Genomic DNA, 22,351 nt, shown 5'->3' with positions numbered 1-22,351 from the left:
CTGTGTTTGGAATGAAAGAAAGAAGTTAGAAAGGAAGGAAGGAAGGAAGGAAAGAAAACTGATTGCTATTATCTCAAGTTCTCTCATAGCTTAAGATAAACGAAGAAAGGTTGCATTTTATTGATAAAATACATACATACCAAAGTAATTACTCCCAAACTACTCATTTACAGAGTAGCTCCTTAAAAATAATCCATCCATCATACGTGGTCCTAAGCCAACAAACTCACTACGATGTTAAGGAAGCTGAAGTATTTTTCAAACTTCATCTTAAGAAGGCCAACACTGTGCGGCACCATCTCGGTGGTCCCTGGTTGTATGTGGAGGGAAGGTGGTAGGCGGGGCTGGGAGGGGCCAAGCAAGCAGGGCTGTAGCTACTTTTCTATTCCTTAAATCAGAAAAGCTCTACTTTTATCTGTTTTATCTAAGAGGGATTCACATAAGATTTTATTTGATAAGAGACTACTACTGGTCGAGTGGGAAAAGCACAGGCAAGGCTGAGTGTGAATCCTGGCACTGCCATTTACTAGCTCTCTGACTTGGGAAAATTACCAGAATAATTTATAATTACTAAATAATCTCTCAGAGCCTTTGTTTCCTGTTTTATACAATGGATAGAATAATATTCACAGGATTTTTGTGAGAAGTAAATAAGATAAAGTGTGTATAGTACATAGCAAGAAGCCTTAGCACATAACAAGCCTTAGCTAAATGTTAGCTCCTTCTCGAAAGACACAGGGATATGTATGCATACAGGCTTAAATATACAAATATATATGTCCTATATATATGCGTAAGCCTCCGCGGACTGTTCTGTAACCTGCAGCCATGCAACAGGTATACTGAGAAAGGATCTGGGGGTCAGCAGCCTCACCCTCTTCCTAATTTCCTGGCTGTGGCTGCCGTAAGACTTGCTAGCATAAATGCTCAGCATTTATCGACTGTTCCTCCTCTATATTTTCAGCAGTTACCATCAGTAGTTTCCATCAGCTACGCAAAGAGATTTCCAAATTGAAATAATCATTGTTTTGAATGAGCTAAGTCAGTTCACAAGGAAAAATCAACCTAAAAAGCATTTTAAACAAATGGACTCATAGACTAAAGCTTAAAAGGAGCTTTAGAGTGGATCCACGCAACAACCTTATTTAAGAAAAGCACAGAGATGAGGTAGCCTGATCAAACTGGCACAGTTAGCAACTAGCAAAATTCCCAGATGGCCATAGCAGCTCCTGATAGCTTTCCAGGCTGAGTAGCTCATGTTGCACGTTGGATGAAAAATACAAGGCAGAGAAAAGCTAAGCGAAAAGTCACTGGGAACATTACCCCAGTTTAATGCCAGTAAGATCACAGAAACCTATAATAACACATTATAATTGCAAAATATGGAGTGAAATGCCAACAGTAAATTTTCCCATCCTAATTCCATAATTAATTAGCTTTCACTTAACTAAAAGGTAAAATATGTTTTTACTTTTTTTCCATATGTTTAAAATAAGGTCTTTGACTTTTTTTCCGTATGTTTAAAATAGGCCTTAATACCTGCCTTAAAGCCTTGTTGTGAACAGTATCTCTGCTGGAGCATTCTTGCCAAAATCCATAACCTCAGTCTAATCATGAGAAAACATGAGACAAACCCAAATTGAGAGACATGCTATAAAATAATTGACCAATTCTCTTCAAAAAGGCCAAGGTCATGAAAGACTGAGGAATTGCCATAGATTGGAGGAGACGTGACAACTAAATGCAATATGGGATCCCAGATTTCATCATAAACCAGGAGGAGACTAGTGGAAAAACTGGTGAAATTTGAAATTGTCCCAAGTTAATTTCTTGGCTTTGATAATTGTATTATATTGTGCAAGAAGAAGCTGCTTGGTGAAGGGTATACAGGAATACTCTGTACTAATTTTGCAATTTTGTGTATCTCAAATTATTTTAAAATTAAAACAGTGCTATAAAAAAGAGAGCAATTTTTTAAAAAGCCTTGTTGTGAGAACTAAATACAAGATAAAAAATTTAATACATTGCCTATTTTTTTGCAGGCACAATTCCTTCATTGAATGGCTACATTTCGCGGCCATAAACAGTAGAAACAGTATGTTAATACTGGCCAAACCCAGGTTGGGACAGCTAATAATGAAGTGTGTTGTCCAACTGTGATAAAAATGTGGACACTTTACACTGCACCTGAATGATTACAAATATTCTTGCAAAAGTCTTCTAATCGTCAATATTTCACTCTTTGCACAATACAATCATGAGTTAGTGCTTAAAGAAGTCTGGATTCTGTGTTTGGTCAATGATGACAGGCTTAAATTTACCTAACGCCATTATCGTTTAAACATAACATGTCAGATCTTCATTCCTTTGACTCTGTGACTACTCTCGTCTTGTCAGACCTCAGCGGTTTTCTGTGAGGTAACACCTGGCAAAATAAATCACTTTCATATAAATTGTAGACATCTCATAATGAGTATGCCTTGATACACTTTTATTTCTGTTTTCTCTCTAGTTTTTATTTTAAACTTGATTCTACATTTAGCCTTGAGGGGCAAAAGCCTGCTCTTGAGATAACTAAAGGTCCCCAATGCCAAGCTTATTACCCAAGATTTTGCTTTTTTAAGGAAACATGAAAACAACCTAGGAATTGCATTACTCTAGCAAAGTACTGCTGTGGCTCATACGCTTTTGCTTTTCACCTCAGGGAGTAACTGGTGCAGCCAGAACTAATAACAAGCAAATTGCTATTTGTTAGTTTTTGATAGAATCACTCATGTGATAAATATACATTTCTTTCCACCCCTGCAAAATAATTTTTGTTTTCTACAAAGGTTATGAGATATCATAAAAATGTCTAATGCATCTGGTTTAAGGATCCAATTCTTCCTTCACATATTTCTGCATCTGTTCACAAAATCTCTTTGACTTCAAAGGAAGCTTTTCAAGAGAAAAAGAAGATACATACAGGAAAAATGGCCATAAATTTTTAGTTTTCCAAAGCCATTTTAATAACTTTTCTAAGGCCATTTTAATAATAGCACTGTGGGAAAGTAAATATCTCTCTCAGAGAGCTACAATATCACAGATGATATAATGACTATACATTTATCTGAAGATTTATGTTTTAGAACTTTATTCTGGGTCTGAAAGTGATATATCTTCAACTTAGAACATGTGAAAAATACAGCAAGCTTAAAGAAGAAAACTTAAATCACTTTTAATCCACTATTTAGGAAAACCAAAGAGAAACAAAAAACATTAAGAATAGTTGTTTCCTTCCAGTCTTTTTTTCTCTTGTACATATATTTATATAAATATTTATTTGCAAATATAATATTATAATTACACTATGAATGCAATTTTATATCTTTTCTCAGTTGGTCTTTCAAAAGACTGCACTAGTCTTTCAAACCATCATTTTTAATGACTGAAAATTATAGGGGGTGGGGGAGGGATAAATTAGGAGTTTGGGATTGCAGATACCAACTACTATATATAAAATAGATAAACAACAGGGTCCTATTGTGTAGCACACGGCACTATACTCAATATTTTGCAATAATCTATAAGGGAAAAGAACATGAAAATAATATATATACATATATAACTGAATCACTTTGCTGTACACCAGAAACTAACACAACATTGTAAATCAACTATACTTCAATAAAAAAAAAATTTAATTTATATGTAGAACTATGCTTTAAGAAGTGCTCTTGCTTACATTTAATTCATATTCTACTCAAAGCTAAATTAAAGGTTTTGAAACACTAATCTGTTCTGGAAATTCTACAACTTGATACCATCTAGATTAACAGTTGATTAAGATAACTGTATTCATAAATGCCACTGAAACAACAGTAGAGATTTAAGAATTCTATTCTTTAGCATTTATAATGATTTAATGCCCTAAACTTCCTAGGACAAGCATTAGTGGGCTGTAGTTTGTTTTTCTTTTCTTTTTGATTCTCTACTTATGACATCCTCAACTCTTGAGTTTGTTACTAGAGGAAGTTTGGGTCTAAGACTTAGTTACTTTGTGTGGGGGGGGACTCAAGGCAGAGGGGATATATGTGTATATATATATATATATATATATATATATATACATAGAGTTGATTCACTTTGTTCTACAGCAGAAACTAACACAACATTGTAAAGCAATTATACTCCAATTAAAAAAAAATAAGACTTAGTTACTCTGGATCCACAGGTTCTAATATGCTACTATTAGCCATAAATATAATAACCAATTCTGGTTCTGTAGAATCCAACCTCAAACTTCAAAGAGAGGAGTATTTGATGTATTTATCTAATTTTAAATCAATTTTTACCTAACAATGCTGCCTGAAATTTCAAACAACATTTAAATAGTTGTTTTGACAAATAACTTTCCAGCGTAATATCCTCTATCCTTACAAGAATCTTGTGAGGCCCATATCAGTGAAGGACACTTAGGTACAGAAAGTTAAGTAATTTATGGGATGATTAAAATAACAAGTTGAACTTAAATCTTGTTTTTCATAATTAATCTCACTGCTTTACTTTGGCTTCACAATCATGGAGCCATAGATTTTCCAAAGCTTGAAGGAACACTGTCAATCAGTCCAACCCTTCCTCCACCCATTTTGCTAAAGAAAATAAGTCCAGCGAGATTAAATGACTTGTCATGCCACACAGCTAGCAAGTGGCAGACAAATCCCTTGACTTCTAGTTTCCTTTCAGTCTAGTGCTCTAATACACCAGTTACCATACAAAATCCAGGAAATCACCTAATAGTCACAGAATCCCTAAGATCTCCCTAGTTCCCAAGAGCTATCTCCCAAGAGATGTATGGCAAAGTGCCTACCACTGAGATTGCACTTGCAAGACGTTTAGTAAATGTCTGGGTGAAGTAAAAATCTGAATAAGTGAAAGAGTGTATATATATATATATATATTTGTTTGTTTTGTTTGTTTTTCCCTTTTGCTGTGAGGGTAAAATTCTAAATACTGACGGGACGGGTTAAAGGCCGTGTTCATGCTCTCAACACTACAGAGTAATGGTAACAGGAGTGCTGCCAGGACAGGACGACGCCTTTGGCAGCTTGCTGAAATTCTTTCATAGAACCTCCTAGATACAGGTCTACTTCGCAGTAATGAGGAGAAATCAGAGTGGAAGATGCACTGATACTTGCTCAAGTACCGCACTGCCTGAGGGAGGACGTCAAGAGGGTGCACCTACTTAAACGGGTCGATTCCTAACGAGACATCTTCTCTAATTTCTCCGCTGGACTATTAGGGAAAGGAGAGTAAAAGCAGCAACGGGATCAAGACAAGGTGTGCAGTGCCGGAGGGACCGAACCTCTGGTATCGTATAACTTCACACACTGCTGGGCTCCCCGCGTTGCCGGGCAAGAGCGGAGGTGCGGCGCTCTCAGGGTGCTCAGAGGGGGAGGGGCTGAGACTAAGTGGGTAAGCGGCGGCGCGTTCCTCCCACCAGGGGCGCGTTACGTCACCGCGAATCCTTGCAACGTCGCCACGCTCCGAGTAGGAAGGCAGTCTTAGGCAAATCGACCTTAGGAGCCGAAGGGTTTGGTGGTCTCCAGAGGAAACGAAGGGAGAAGCAAACGGAGAGAGGAAAGAGGGATGAGAAGGACCTAGCGAGATGGGAAACTAGTGGAAAAAGGGCCAGCTTCGGTTACCTGGGGAGCGGGAGCAGCTTCGGGTCCTTGATGAAGTGCCCGGATGAAGTTCCAGCACTCACGCGCCTTCCGCATTGAGTGCAGCGCCATCTTGAGAAGGGCGGAGCCGTCTAGTCTTGAGTGACATCTGCTCAGAGAGGACGTCCCAGAGTCGCAGCGTTTTTGCTTGTTGCGCATGCGCACTTGCCCTCGGGGCGGGCCTTTGTGCCAGTGCCTGGGGGCGTCCGCTCTTCGCAGAGCGGGTCGCGGGGTCAGGAACTGGGTGGGGCTTGGCTTTAGTATTTGCCCTGGAGACCTAATATTTGCGCAGGTTTCGTGAAGGGACAGTCTCCTACGAGGATATTTGTAGCAGTGTTTTTTAAACTGGAAGAAAGTCAAGTGAGTTGCCTTTCGTATCCTGGCCGTCCTGAGGCAAGCTTTTAAGAAGTTTCTCTAGGAGTGGGGCCTCCCCAATCCTGTTAGAGGGCAGTAAGTGGTCTTTTGAGACCTATGTGGCCTCATTAATGCATTCTATCTGCAAACGTTTGTTGAACCCTGCCATCTGCTAGGTACTGAAGGTGCAAAGAAAGATATATCTTGCCTTCAAGTTGTGCACGGGCTAATGGGTTAGCAGATAAATAAATGATGCACTGTTTGAGGTGTTAAAAGAAGCAAATGCCGAGATTGGGGAGGTGGGGTGGTTATGACTGTGGTGCTTCAGCCTGGTCCAAGGAAGGCTTCAGAAAGAAGATGACACTTGATAGAAGAAACTGTTCAGAGTTTTGCCTTAAATTATGAGAAGAGTTAACATGGTACTCCTACTTCTGTTAGTGCACCCAAAAATCTATCAGTAAAAATATAATTGGGAGAGATTCATCAGAATTCCTTTATGTGTTTTGTTGTATTTATTCATTAGGAAGAGGTAGGAGATAAATGCAGTAAGGATGCTGTTACTCTTAATGGAATTGAAATCTAACAAGGTAAGACAAAACTTATCAATTTATCAATTAAAAACATACAGTAAAAATCTCTTAAGAGTGGCACATAGTACTGGTGAAGTTCAAGCATAAGTGATGTAATACAGAAATAAGCAGGGAAGGAATTGTAGGAATGAGGACAAAACTAAGGATAAAACTAAGGAAATCAAATGCCATTCTTCAACAAAACTAATCAGTTTGGTTTTGTCTCTTAAATTTGAGGTGCTTGTAGTACTTCCAAATATGACACTAATTAGGTAAGTCTGGACCTCAGGAGAGAGGTCTGAGCTACAAAACAGATGATAACTGAATCCAAGGAAATCTTTTGAGACTACAAGGTACAGTTTGTGGAATAAAAGTAGTCGGATGATGGAAATTGAAAGGAGTAGCCAAATAATGTTTAAAAGCCCCCAAAATGAGGTATTACTGAAATCCAGGAAAGAGACCCTGCCAGTGGAAGTGATGATTGATCTTTATAAAGATACAAGGTATCTCTTGTAAACATGCAGTTTTATAAATGCCTAAATGTTTTGCACTCATATATACAGCAAAGCATTAAAATACAGTTTTTTACAGATATATTAATTAGATTTGATGACCCTAGGAATTAGCAAGATTAGACTTCTGACATCCTCAGCCACCTGGATTATAAGATAAAGCCTAGCAATGATATGAGGGTTTTGACAGAAAGCTGTCACAGGGCCTGCGCACTTTATTTACTCAAGCAGTAAGTTTAGTCTTTTATCTCCGAAGACTCACATACATGACTGATAATATTTTCATGGGAGATATTTCCAAGACACTCCCATTGAAGAATGTATATCAGGACAGCTGTGTGTAATCACTTCAATATCTATATTTTTTAAAGTAAGTTATTTTCACAGGGAACTACTGTATAGCACAGGGAACTATACTCAATATTTTTAAATAACCTATAAGGGAAAAAATCTGAAAAAGTGTGTATATACATATGTATAACACTGAATCACTTTGCTGCACACCTGGAACTAACACAACATTGTAAATCAACTGTACTTCAAAAAAAAAGTTATTTTCAAACTTAGAATAAATTGTGTTTCCCACCACGGTGGTGACCTGGTGACTCTTGAGTGTCACTCAGCCAGCATGATGATTTCTTTTGCGTTTCTTACATTTCCCTAGCACCTAGTATAGTACCTTGCACAAAGTAGGCACATCTTTTAAATCTAAATTTTATTTTGACACAGTAAGCAATTAATTGACAGGTTGGTATGCTTTTAGCCAGAAGGGACAGCTGACAGCAGAAAAGACACTAGACCTATTAAAAGCAAGCTAGTTTTGTCTGCTTTTGCACTTTTTTACAATGGCGGTCTGAAACCTTTTGGTGTTGGCAAAAGTATCACGAAAAAGCTCACCATCATCTAAGCTCACCATCTTCTGCTCTTCTAAGAAGTGCAGTATATTCAGCATATTTTAATGAGTATTGTAAATGTTAACCCTGAATCTTCAGGAAAAGATGTTCTTCAGTGTACCTTTTAAAGAAAAAATTTGTAACTTTTGAGAAGTTTCCATATAAAATGGTTAACATTTTAAAGGTTTGTATAATGCAGGGTTAGTTTGATTACATGGGAAGTTCACTTATGGAATATTTCATTGTCCAACATTGTTGTTTAAATGAAGCACCACTGTATTTATTGGCAATATTTACCATGGCTCTCATTTGGTAAGCCAAAGAGCTTTAGTAAAATGAGATGTAAATGTTGTATTGAAAGCAGACTTTAGATATACTTAAAATTAAAACCTTTTATTTTCGTATACTTGTAGCATGCACTGTATGTCTACATATGTTCATGCTTAGAATTTTGAACACTTGTTTAAAATTTGATTTCTCATCAACAGTTTTATTTTATAGTAAGTTCTAGTAATTTTGCTCTTTCCTTAACATTCCCTGAAAATCCCATCTTACTTGAAACAATAGATTAAAACCAGACTGGCAGTTGGGGAACGCTTTCTATTGCAACCATGTGTGTCAGAAGAAAGGATTAGGTTTCCTTGATCAAGAACATCAAGGGGAACCTCCACCTCTGCAGACACACCTCTGTTCCTCAGTAATGGAGAGTTTATATCTAGTTAGATTTAAATGGGATAAGGAAAGAGTTTAAATCCACTCTTAGCTCTGGTAGTATAATCAGCCCTCCAGTCTCAAAGTATCCAATTTTGTTTCTCTAATTTAATTCTAAGTGTCAGGTTGGTATTAGATGCTGATCAAGGTAATGGAGAGTTACCCTACACATTTATTCACTTAAAGAAGAATTTTGCAGAATGCAAAGACTAGATGGCATCTATGTTCAAAACTTACTTGAAGCACAATCCATTCACCTCTGACCTTTCATTTATATTGAATATGTTTTTCAAATACAGAGGGAGAGATTCCACAATGAAGGCAAACCTTTTGCTTCATAATCTGGGGTACAGCCACAGTTCTCTGGCCGTACTGTCTTATGCTGGACTCATTGTGACCTAAATCAAGCTGAGGCAGAGTCTCCCTTAGAGTGAGATAGTTTCCAAGAGTCACTAAAATACATGGGAAACAAAAATAATGATTTGGAGATTGTTCTTTTACACCTTTGGCTTAATTCTAGTTCTACCCCTCATTTTATATTTGATGAAACTGGTCCAGAGATATTAAGTACCTTAATGAAAAATCACACAACAAATAAGAGCAGGAATAGGAAGGACTTTGATCTCCAGATGAGTGCTCTCCTTTAAGTGACACCACGGTAAAGCTGGAGGAGCTAAGGCTGGGGCTGGTCCAAGCAAGGAACGGTTTGACCTGAGGGCACATCCTTGTCATGCTTCAAAGTCACAGCAACTAAATGGCTGAGTTTTAAAGGGTTGATGCTCTCATCTCTCCACCCCTAACATTGAAAGATGCTGTTTTTCCCTAGTAATTTTTGGGGAAGCGCAAATTGTAGCGTCTTCTTTGTATGAGGGTAGTAATCAGGAGGCTTATCTGGTCTTTGGGAAGGCTGCTTAGGTGCTTGAAGGGTGGCATTACTATCACTTTTTTCCTGGAAGGTAAAAAAATAAAATCAAGGGAGAGGCTGGGTGATGTGGATAGCAAAGTAGAATTTTTCTCGGAGTACCTTTTTCTTAAAATTAAGGGCCAATGCCATAGTCTTTTCTAGATTCGCCTTCTTACCTTAAGGACTCTTTCCTACTCCACAACAATGAAGACATTTTGATCAGGGTTGGGAGAAGGTGGTGAGGATGGGGAGAGCCAGAGCAGACATAAGTGAATAATTTACAGTTATTGATATTCAGACAACTGACTCCATTACTTGTAGAATCCTTCGTGTGCAGTACGAGGAAGAAGACTGATTATATGGGGGTGTTGCAGGCCCTGGGATTCCTGTTCATTTTTCATGTTTTCTCTCCATACTCTTTTTCAAACTGCTTTTCAACATTAGAATACAGATCTTCAAAGAAGACAGAGAATTGCTGCCTTATTTAAGTATGGATCTAGAATGGAGAGCATAATTTTGGAGGAATGTAAGAGGTTTTTTTCAATGTCCCCCATCCCCACTGTCCACCCGCAGTCTTAGGACATATGTTCCGTGGAGGAAATGGAGCTTAGCAATGAGCAAATTAAAGTTTTGAAGGAACATCTTATTTTGTTATCTCTCTTTGCATGCCATATCTTTTCCAGGTGGTATGGCCCTAAAGACAAGATCCATATGTTATCTGCACACTCATGCTATTTTTAAATTACCACCCTTTGCTCTCAGCTACTTCAAAACTAGGGTGAGTAGGCTTCCCTCTTCTGGATTTATGTTTTACAAAAAGAACTATAGCAAGGTCTCCAAAAAGCTTCCTGGAGTGTCTTTAGATAAGCTCTTTTCTATTTTGTCTATGTAATCAAACTACATCAGATTCCTGCCCACTCTGTACCTGTCTGGTGTGATTCTAGGATCCTAGCTGTGACCACTCAAAGTCAGACATAATCCTTAGGTCTTGATCTTTCTAAAAACACCACCAAAAGATAGCTTAATCTCTCTAAAAACAGGGAGGGTGTTACTGTCACTGTCTCTGTCAAATCCCATCTCTAACCAGTTAGATTCTGTTGGACGTTCCAAAACTCAACTGACAGTTGCAATCAGTGATTTTTTTTTTTCACTTTTTGTCCTTAATAAGTAGAACCGAGCATGAATTTGGAGAAAATTTGTATGGTGGTTCCATTACTGATCTCAGTGAACCGTTTAATCTTTGTATGCCTCTTTTCCTTGTGTAAAATGAGTAAAAAGTAGGAGGGCTAAATGACATAAATTGTAACTCTTGTGATTCTAGAAACTAGTTTTTGTCCCAGAATCTAACTGTCCCAAATCAGACTCATTTAGAAGTATAGAGATGGGTATTAGAGTCAGGATCCGTATTTCAAGCATACGCCCTGACCCGTGTCCCTGGCAGATACTGACATACAGATATTGAGAACAGGCCTCACAATTTTTTCAAGGCTGTGCCCCAGGCAGCCACTCTCAACCGAATAAAATTGGGCCTACTTGTCATCCTGGCACGGCAGGGTTAGGTTTACGAAAAACAGAGAATATGAACCTTTTCTCACCCAACTGTGAACATGAAGTGGCTTTTCGAAGATCACTTTTCAAAGGGTAGGTGGGAAGAGTATCTTGACCTGTTTTCATCCTCTGTAGCTACTTTAGGTAGCAGTTGGCTTACCTCCCAACTACACTGCTTTTTGTTGTTTCTCAGAAATATACTCATTATTTTGTAATTGTCAATCACAATGATTTATAGGACAGTTGCTAATCCAAGAGTTTTAGGAAGGGTTACCTAACAGATGCTGTGATCTCTAGGAGAGGAATGTAGCCACTGTCCATCCACAGCTTGGCAGGTGTGGGGAATGGGAAGAGCCCTGCCTGTCTCTCCTCCCACACTCTGATCTTCTGACCTGTCGGTTCCTCTCATTTGCTGAACTCCAGGGCAAAGGAACATGATTTATCTGCTTCATAAGGGTCAGTCCATACCCCTACGCCCCAAGAAGTACACGACAGGTTGCAAAATGGTACACAGTGCACCTGGACGGCCAAATGGAAATATTCAGTACAGAACTATCCATTTATAGAACTAGAAATATAACTGTAAAACAAAAAAAGTGAAAAAACTCCCAGTCTTCTTAGGATAACTTTTTTTTTAGGATAACTTTTAAGGAGGCATTAAACTTGTTGGAAAACCATGTTTTCATCTCTAACTTAGCAGAGTACTTGGGACATCAGAAAAGGGCTCAATAAATATTGGCAGATTGATTAAATGAACAAATGAACACGTGAGGAGAAGGAGGGAGGTGTGCAGTGGGATATTTTAAAGATAGTGCAGGGAATTAGGAAAAAAATGTAAAGCCTAAAATAAGCCCTAGAAGCATTTTTTAAATCTCTGATATATGCTTGCTTTCTTGTGGTTTGCTTTTTCCACTAACAGGCAGAATGCATAAAATATTCTGATTAGTTGAGGCTTATTACTTAGGTTCCAGCTAATGTTTTATATATAAATCTAAATTACCGCTCTTCTTCCCTTCTGCTTCTCTTTCTGTCTGGTCAAATCCCTGTGGGAGGGAGTAACATTCCTGTGGTGGGTAAAATAATTTCTATGGAAATTATTCAAAATGCAACTTCAGTAAACACTATGTGTAGATATGATTTATTTCTGGATTCAGTCCTTGTGCTTGCGTCATCTCCCTATTTATCATCAAGTTCTCTGTTTGCTGGCATCTCTTTTTAAGGATTTGTCGATATCAGTTTTGCATCTCAGGGGATAAACTTCCGTCAGGAGGGTTGAAGCAACCGGAAGCAAGAGAGGAAAGATTATGTGAGAAGAGATTGTGTCCCAAGAGGCAATGGCTGTACTGAACTTTATTCCCAGTCCCAGCTCTGCCATAACTTGGAAAGTGACACTGAAAAGTCCTTAACCTCTCAGCTTGCTTTTTATCTGAAAAAATGGGAGTGGTTGAAGCAGATGATGTTCAAGGGTCCTTCCTGCCCTTAACTATATAAGCTTACACTCAAGCAGGTGTTACATGTTTAACCCAAAGATCTCCCAGTGATTTGGAAATACATCTACAGGCTGATAGGCTGAACTATCTTCACATTTTGACAGATGGTCCCACTGGGACCTAGGTGACTATTTAATCATTTCATTCTAAATCTGTGAAAGATCCAGAAACTGTGTCTTGAGTAGCGTGTTGGAGGAATCGAACCAAACTGACTAACTTGAAGGGTGTTGTTAGTGAGAAAATCATTAGATGATAAATCCAAAACAAAGGTGGAAAAACGAGTCTTCTGATATTATCACATGCATTGGAGTAGGGGGAGATGGCGTTTGGAAGCTGGTGCCAGGGAGAGAACCTAGAGGCAGAGTAAGAACTGGAGGAGATGGGAGATCATTTAACTGTAAAGGTTGTCCAGCAAATGTGCTGTTACTTTTATTGATTCATACTATTCACTCATTCAAAAATCATTTAACGTATGCTTACTGCATGCCCATGAAACTGAAGGACTAAAAATGTAATCTTTGTGTCACTACAGGTACCATGCAATGCTTCTTCTATGTTATCACATGTACCGCCTTCTTTTCTTGGCTCTAGTTTCTTAGTTCCCACTCTGAAACCTCAGAGACAAAGGACTTGGAAAGCCAGCATTTTTCCCTGCCTCTCTCCCACCCTTCCTTCCTACCTTCTTCCCACACTTATTGACCACCAACTGTTAACCTGAGACTGTCTAAGTTACTGGGGGACCATGGAGGATAAAGACATGGATTCCACCATGGAGAAGCTTGAGTATTGCAGGGAAGATTTCTTATAAACTTGCTAAAATACAATAGTATAGGTGCCATTCTAGAGCATGGACATGGTAGTGTAAACTCAGGTCCCCCAATTTCTAAAAAGTGGCAACCAGCTCACTCAATATGAGTCCACAAAGCCCCTGACAGAACAAGGATGCACTTCTTGGGACATCCCTTCTGGTCGACATGCACAGCTCCCACACCAGCCCCGGCTACACCTGTCAATTCTATTGTCACTGTAGTCACCTAAATAAAAACAAAATCCACATGCCTAGGGCACAGGTCACACAAAATAGGACTGTGGTTCCTCCTCAAAGAATAACACCCCTTTAGAACTTATTTTATCCCTCTTGTCTTAGATCCACTAGGGAATCAAGGAGGGAAGGTAAGGAAGGGGGCCTCTGGCTCTGATCTTTACTGGGTTAGGAGGATCCCTCTCCAATCCTGCTGTGGCTCCGTTTGTTAATAAGTCTCTCTTCCTAGAACACTCAGCCTAGGTCTCATAGATCTTAGACATTTCCGTTTGTCTGACACTCAACACCAGGAGGCGGTGGGGTGAAGTTTGACAACATGATGCTAATAACACACACTCTTCAGGGCCTGACATTCTGTTATTTACTCATCTGGCAGAAACTTACTGGGTGTCTATCCCATGCCAGCCACCACGCTAAGCACTAAGTACACAAAGCCGGATAAGATACTATCTGTGCTCTTCCAGATCACAATTTAATGAGGGAAACTGCAAACACAAACTATTCCAGGGAAAATGTCTTTATAGCAAGAAGGTCTTTTAATTTCCTTCAAATCACACTTTAGGGACAGCCCTGGGTCCACTATTTACTATTTGGATGACCTTGGACAGGCTTCTGAAGGGTATTTGCCCCACTTTCCTCACCCAAAGATGCCAAGTTCCCCAAGTGCCCCGACAGCTCTGAGAGGAGCACTGAGCTGACTGGTGAATGGAATTTCAAATTGGAAAGAGGAGCAGGATGCTCTTAAGAGGGATAACTACATGCGTGAAGGAAGCATGGATATGCAAATAGAAAGGCGTACAGAGGAGTGAAGATAGGGGAATAAGGTATTAACACGTCTCCCTGCATCTGTTCTTGTCCCCTTCAGTTTATTCTCAACCAGCAGCCAGAGCAACCCATTAAAATGTGTGTTATTGGGCTTCCCTGGTGGTGCAGTGGTTGAGAGTCCGCCTGCCGATGCAGGGGACACAGGTTCGTGCCCCGGTCTGGGAGGATCCCACATGCCGCGGAGCGGCTGGGCCCACTGAGCCTGTGCGTCCAGAGGCTGTGCTCCGCAATGGGAGAGGCCACAACAGTGAGAGGCCTGCGTACCGCAAAAAAAAAAAAAAAAAAAAAAAAAGTGTGTTATTGTAAATCATGGTCACTCCTCTGCTCAAACCCTCCAGTGCCTTCCCAAGTCCTTCCCAAGACCTATAAGGCCCAGATGATCTGTATTCTCCATCCCAGCCTCCCTTTCTGACTCCTTTGCCTATTGCCTTCCTTTTACCTTGCTCTGCTCTGGACACTCTGGTCTCCTCACCAGCCCTCAATGCTTATCACCATCTAACATATTTTACTTAATTTACTTTCTCCTTCTCTAGAATGTAAGCATCATAAAAACAGGGACTTTTGTCTGTTTTATCCTGTATCTAAAACTTAGAAAGTGCATGACTAATAACATACTTGCTAAATGAATTTCTCCAGTTTGTGGCTTAGGAAACTAAGATCCAAAGAAAGAAAGTGAATGAGGTCAAAGTGCTCCTTAGAAGGAGAGTCTGGACTTAGGAAGACTTAGATCTTCTGTCTCTCTGTTCCACAGACTCTATGGTAGACAGAATAATGGGCTCCAGAGATGTCTACATCCTAAAGCCCAGAAACATATGGCAAAAGGGACTTTGCAGATGTGATGAAGTTAAGGATCTTGAGATGGGGAGATCCTTCGGATTGTTGGCTTAACTTCTGACATTCCTTCCTTCAGCCTCTTCAACTCTTAGATTTATTTATTCACTCATTTATTCACTCAACCAATATTTACTATATATATTGATAGATCTGTTTTAGCAGAAGAAAGATGAGGATATGAAAGGGTAACTTTTACATCTCTATGTAGTGTTTTTTAAGCCATGGAATTTTACTTTGGGGATTTCTAGTGTTTTTTAATTTAAAAGATAGAAAAAAGATATTTTCTGAGAGATACTCTGAGCCACACACTGTGGTAGATACTGGAGATAAAAGAAAAGTCTTGCGGGGCTTCCCTGGTGGCGCAGTGGTTGGGAGTCAGCCTGCCGATGCAGGGGACACGGGTTCGTGCCCTGGTCCGGGAAGATCCCACATGCCGCGGAGCGGCTGGGCCCGTGAGCCATGGCCGCTGAGCTTGCGCGTCCGGAGCCGGTGCTCCGCAACGGGAGAGGCCACAGCAGGGAGAGGCCCGCGTACCGAAAAAAAAAAAAAAGAAAGAAAAGTCTTGAACTACACACACACAAAGTTTTATAGGGATGACAAGTGAACAGAGAATCAGATTGCCCCACCTCAAGCAAATGTCACCAGGGAGGGAAGCAGGGTTTCGGTGGAGGCCCAGAGGGGGGAATCTAACCCTGCCTGGAGGACAGCGTTGCAGTGGAGGGGTGGTGAGTAGAGAATCCCAAAAGTAATATCTCAGTTGAGTAGTCTGATCCTTATCAAGGTTTGCCTATCCCTGGCATCGGGTGTTTTGCTAACCAGAGCCAGCTGTTTTGTGGATGCCTTCTCCCCACTGTCCTGCTGTCCCTGCCTGGTCCCTTCACTCACTGCCTCCCATGCCCTGGCATGACACAGGCATTTTCAGGCCCTTTCCCATGAATCTGTTTAGAGCCAGCACCCTGTACAGCTCAAGAGGAGTCACAGCTCATGGTGAGATAAGGGAGGGACTTGGAAGAAAACATGATGAACGTGGACAAAGCCAAGGGGGAAATATGCATGTTTTCATTTGCTTTCCCCAAACAAGATGCTTTCACACCACTTTCCATAATTCAAACAGTATGTTTCTCCTTAACGTACTGTGAAGATGTGGTGGCTATCTATTGTAAAGCCACATGAGACATGTTTTTCTCCCAAGATGGGGTTAGCACCCCTCCTGGTGCTTCCTTCAGCGCCATGCGTGCCCATATTTTATAGAGTCTCTCATACCCTACCCCAATCCCATGACTGTCTGTGTTCTCCTAAGGACTCCTAAGATCCTTCTAGAGCATCTACCAGCCTTGCTTGAGGTTGTATGGCACATGCCCTGCACACAGGGGGTGCTCAATAAATACTTGCTTAATTGCACTGAATACTATAAAACAGTGTAGGTACTAGTTTGGGAAAATTTTGAAACATCTGAAGTCAAGCTGTCATTTTGGAAGGCTGAAAAATCATTTTCAATTTTAATTTATTATTTCTAAGAAAACAAAAATGTTCCCACAATTCTCAAATTAATATTCACCAGTGACATTTTCAACTTGATTTGAGAGGCTGAGGAGGGAATGTAGGTTGCGTACATATAAAAATTATATTTTAATTGCCCTCTAACTTTTGGCTGTGTATAAAGAAGAAACATAGGATATATGAGGGAAAAATGCTTTGAAAACTCTGAAGTGAGTTGCAGATGTTAGTTTATGTTTTCACACAACTAAAGCAGAAACCGCCTATGCCCTCAGTCCCTTGCAGACTGAAGCAGACATCAGTGTTTGGATGGGGTACAGGAATGGTGGGAGGAATGGTTACTTTTTGCACAGAGAATTCAATTGTTCTGGGCTTAGCCAGGATGCAGATGGTTTTCCATTGCTGGAATTGGTCAGGGATGGTGGGGGAAGCGCTTAGGCATGGCTTTCACTGAATTGGCAATGTAGGCCTTCAAGAAATCTTTGAACAATAACACTGCTCGGGTACCTACTTGGAGAAGTCAACTGCTTGATCGTTTTTTTAAAATTCCAATCAAACAAGTGACAGTGACGCGTCTTGGTGCCATTTCATACCATCCCTGACTTCTCAGAAGCAGCTGGCGTCAGTCGTCTTCCCTGGCAGGGATCGCTAGCCCTGGCTTTGCAACAGTCCAGAGAGCCTGCAGTTTCTCCAGGGGAATTGCAAAATACTTTTAAATATTCTAAAAATGAAATTAAATATTCATTTTATTTTAATTTACATATGCCATCCAGTACTTTTAGAAGATGTCAGTACTGTGGAATGACATGGCCAACCGTCATATGTTTCAGCTCTGAAACACAGCTGTGAGTTCTCGGAATAAGATGCTGATGGCCCTGTGTCCAGTGCTGTCCGATTTTCACCTTGGCTAGTGTGCGGGTTAACCAATATTTATCTTTCCGTGTGGCTGTAAAAAATTTTATAGGTCCAAGATGGTCAGATATTATTTCATAAAGCCTTGTTCTAGTGAGTTCTAGTAATTCTTAATCTTTCTCAAATAATCATCAACTCTTCTCCAATAACAAAATAACTAAGCACATTTTACAATTGTAATGTAATTTTTGGTATGAGAAAACTATTTCCTGGTCTCCAGGGTATAGAAAGTAAACATATAACAAACAATTAGGAATGTTAGCATCATGGTCGGGGAGGCAGACATTCTGTGCATCTCCATCCCAAGCTCTCCACCTCAGATTTCTTGCTCTTTTTTACTTTTTGCTTAAGCTTATCTTGGTGTGTTGCCTGAGAGTTTAGATGTTTTATTATAACACAAAAAAATTACATGAGACAAAGCCCAACTTGCTTTTCTTTTCCCTTCCAGTCCTACTATAATTTAGACAAAACTCAGCCATTTTCTTCCATTATGTAGAATGGCTACTGAAAAGGAAAGATGTAGAAAAAAGAAAACTTTCAGGAAACAGTGAGAAACAAATGCATCATGATCTACTTAACAGAGAACTGTGGGGAAGAGTCATGCACAAGAACATGGAAATGGCTTCTTGAAAATATATATATTTTTTCAATTTTAAAAGGAATGCATGCACATGGTAAACAAAAATAATTCAAATTGTAAGGAAAATACAAAACAAAAAGTAAAAATTCTCTTCTCCAATATCCTATCCCAGATCCTGAATCCTGCTGCCCAAAGAAGAACTGTTAGTCATTTGTTATGCATCCTTCCGGAAGTATTCTGTGCATATGACAAAGATGTCACAAAACCCGCATGCTTTTCTTCCCTACAAACTCTACAACTTCATTTTTTCCCTTATTGTGTCATGAGCATCTTAACGTATCAGCAAACGTGTATAACTCAGTTTTAAAGAAAATGATATGCTTCATAGTATTCCATTAAATGAGAGTATCGTTATTTGTTTATACGATCTCTTTTTGGTAGACATTTTGGATTGCTTTTAGATCGTTACTATTTCAAACATCACTTCAGTGAACACTTTTGTAAGTAAGTATTTGTACACGTGACAAAATAAATCTAATATCTACAGGGTTAATTTCCAAAAGTGAATTCTGAGGTTATGTGTATTTGCATCTTGAAAACTATCTCCTCATTTATCTCCAAAGATGTTAACCTGTATGTACACACAGCAACAGTGCATGAGAGTGCGTTTCCCACCTGCTCTCATCACTAGAAATTTGTTTTTAGAAATAACTATATAAACACTATCATAGGTTACATCTGGGGTTCAAGAAAGGACTTTTACTTTTTGCTTTCATAGACATCTGAACTATGTAAATTTGATACAGTGATGATGTTTTCTTTTGTAATTAAAAAAGATTAAAGATTCAGAACACTTGGTTGTAACTGTTTGGCGATAAAATTTCACTTGTAAAGTAAAGCCCAGAATATGAGACCATTCTCAAAAGAAGACCATGGGAGGGAGCAGTCAGAGGCAGAGTTCTGTTTGATACGAGCAGACTGATGGAGGGGAAGGGAATACACCTTATAGGCTACTCACCTGTGAGAACTAGAGGACGTAACTCTGTGGTATCTAGATGTAGGAGCCCAGAGATAGCTGTAAATCTCTTGCAATGTTACTATCTTTCCCATGAGGTCATAATCCCTGGAATGAGGGCTTATTTTTACAAGCTACACCTATAATGCAAAGGACAAGTCTAAGGACAATACAATCTATGCTTCTCATTTTAAGTTTTTTGGGACTAGAGTCTGCTCAGTTCCTCTTTTCCTCACATAGACTGGAAAACTTGGCTCTATCCCCAGCTTTACAAATTTTCTTTAGTTTAGAAAATCCACATGTCCCACTCTCAGAATCATTACTGTAGTAGAAGAGTTTTTTTTTTTTTTTTTTCCAGGGCAAGACTTCTTTGTAAAACAGTATCCAGATTCAGGGTAAAATATCTGAGTCATAACAATTTAAAGCCCAATCTGGTCTGCTACCAAAGATGTTTCTACAACGTCAAGTATCTCATATGCAATTGATAAATAAGAAAATAACGTGGAATTTGTAGAACTCAAACTTGATTTTCCTAGGGAAGGAGAGCTAGAATAGCTGGAATAAAATTATAACCTTCAGTATGAAAGAAAAAAATTTTAGTGTGGCTACTGCTAAGCAATAGTTCTTTCAGCTGTATTTTAAGAAATTTAAAAATAAGTGCTTGATTGCTGGTGGTAGTACAAAATTGTATAAACCAATGAAGTGGAATTTAACAGCACCTAGCATTTAGTCTTGATTTTAGGCCAAATAGTGTCCCCTCCCAAATTCATATATTAACGTTCTTACCCCCAGGACTTCAGAATGTGACTGTATTTGCAGAAAGGACCTTTAAAGAGGTAATTAAGGCAAAATGAGGTTCTATAGGTGCACCCCAATCCGATACAACTGGTATCTTTGTAAGAAGAGGAGATTAGGACACAGACAACAAACAGAAAGAGGAAAGACCATGTGAGCACACAGCAAGAAAGTGGCTATCTGCAAGCCAAGGAGAGAGGCCTCAGAAGAAACCAAACTTATGGAAACCTTGATGTTGGATTTCTAGCCTCCAGAACTGTGAAAAAATTAATTTCTGTTGTTTAAGCTACCTAGTCTGTAGTATTTTTTTATGGCAGCCCTAGCAAACTAATACACTCTTGGATGTATACTCTGGAGATATACTGCCACAAAAAAAGAAACAATATATAATTAAAATTCTTCATTGTGATAATATTTATGATAGCAAAAAAACATGGAAACATCATAATTTCCTTCCACAAGAGACTGGTAAGCTATGGTATATCCATACAATGGAGTATGATGCAGCCATAAAGGACAGTGAGGAAGACCTCTGTGAACTGGTATGAAGTGATTTCCAGGATATACTCTTAATTGAAACGAACAAAAAAATCAAGGTGTATCTGAGTATATGTAGTATACTACGTTTTGTGTTAGAAGGAAGGAGAAATAAAAATATGTGTATTTGCTTATTTTTGCACAAAACAGACATGGAGGAAAGAGTTTAAAAAATGGCAGTGGTACTTGATATAGGGTAAGGGGTAGGTAATGAGCTCAATAAGATAGGGATGGGGAGTGTGATATCCCTGAGTATATATTTCATGTAGTTTGAATTTTTAAATTACATAGGTGTTTTACAAATTCAAAAATAATTTGAAAAGATTGAAAGTCTTATTTGCAAGGCAGAAATAGAGACACAAATGTAGAGAATAGATGTATGGATACCAGGGGGGAAAGGGGGAGGGGTGGGAAGAATTGGGAGACTGGGATTGACACCTATACATTATTGATACTATGTATAAAATAGACAACTGATGGGAACATACTGTGTAGCACAGGGAACTCTACCTAATGCACTGTACTAACCTAAGTGGGAGGGAAGTCCAAAATGGAGGGGACATCTGTATGTGTATGGCTGATTCATTTTGTTGTGCAGTGGAGGCTAACACAAGATTGTAAAACAACTGTACTCCAATAAAAATTAATAAAAAAAGAAAAGCCTGAAAGAAGTTAACCCTAAAATTGAATACCATCAGAAAAAAATAAACCTGTTTATCAAGTTGATAAACATAACCACGCAGCTAAAAAGAATTAAGGTAACTTTTGAACACAGTAACCTGAATGGGATGCAGTTTAAAGATCTTTAACAAAATCTGGAACTTAGTAGGTTTGTTGTTAGCATTGGTATTGGAGTACTGAAATAATTTTATTTGCATTGTAGGACAGAGCAAGAAAAAAGTGTAGAGATACTTGGGAACTCGAAATATGCAGTGAAGAAAGATAAGAAAGAACCCTGAAATTGGAGGACACCGTTATGAACTCTGTGTCTAGCACACCTAGAAATTAGGTCTTAGTTTCTAAATACCATTTGTCAAAAAACAACAAGGCTTCTTGGGCAGATGGTCAGGTCTAGGTTTGGAGCAGGGAAAGCATAAGATAACCCCAGAATATATAGTACCAGAAATCAAGGGAGTGCTCAAAGACTAAAAATTCCATGTCTGAAGGACACAGACGAGGTCTTGAAGGGACTGCTAATGGCCACAGTTGAGACAATTTGAGCATCCCAAAGAATAACATACAACACATTAATATAATAATGTAACACATTGAATTTTTTTAAATCCTTATGTCCATAGTGATACTACAAAAAAGCAAGGCAGGAAGTGGGAGGAAAGTTATACAGAAGGGATGATAAAAGTACAGATTTATCATTTTGCCACCATCAGTGCAATAATTGAATCAGGTGAAGCTCATCAATGGTGGACATTAACTAGACTTATTGTGAGGATGATTTCGGTATATATACATACATCAAATCATTGTTTTGTACCTCAGAAACTAATACGATGTTGTATGTCAGTTATATCTCAATTTTAAAAATAGGCAAAAAAAGATCACCAATGGTAAACTGTTATTGGAGAGCAGAGTATCCATTCAACTCAAAATATTACATCACAGATTGCTTATTA

General features: G+C 39.1%; 1 protein-coding gene and 1 long non-coding RNA gene across 4 annotated transcripts in view; one reads left to right on the top strand and one right to left on the bottom strand.

Annotated features, from left to right (window-relative positions):
* WARS2 (tryptophanyl tRNA synthetase 2, mitochondrial) overlaps nt 1-5,804 on the bottom strand; it is an 87,610-nt gene extending 81,806 nt beyond the window's left edge. For 2 of the 3 annotated variants that reach the window (XR_009539233.1, XM_060142381.1), the window contains exon 1: nt 5,685-5,804. Coding sequence is in view for 2 of the 3 variants with exons in the window: in XM_060142381.1 (XP_059998364.1) it covers nt 5,685-5,774 (90 nt within the window). In the remaining variant the exon portion in view is untranslated. The remainder of the gene's footprint in view (nt 1-5,684) is intronic. The other variant, XM_060142382.1, reaches the window with a different exon arrangement.
* Nucleotides 5,769-22,351, top strand: part of LOC132514463 (uncharacterized) — a 73,452-nt gene continuing 56,869 nt past the window's right edge. The window contains exons 1-2 of the long non-coding RNA XR_009538793.1: nt 5,769-6,062; nt 6,580-6,643. This is a non-coding gene — a long non-coding RNA (uncharacterized LOC132514463). The remainder of the gene's footprint in view (nt 6,063-6,579; nt 6,644-22,351) is intronic.

The sequence above is a fragment of the Lagenorhynchus albirostris genome, chromosome 2, assembly GCF_949774975.1.
Source record: "Lagenorhynchus albirostris chromosome 2, mLagAlb1.1, whole genome shotgun sequence".
Classification (NCBI taxonomy): domain Eukaryota; kingdom Metazoa; phylum Chordata; class Mammalia; order Artiodactyla; family Delphinidae; genus Lagenorhynchus; species Lagenorhynchus albirostris.
Note: the sequence above shows the minus strand (reverse complement) of the source record. Positions and strands in the feature narration are given on the sequence as shown.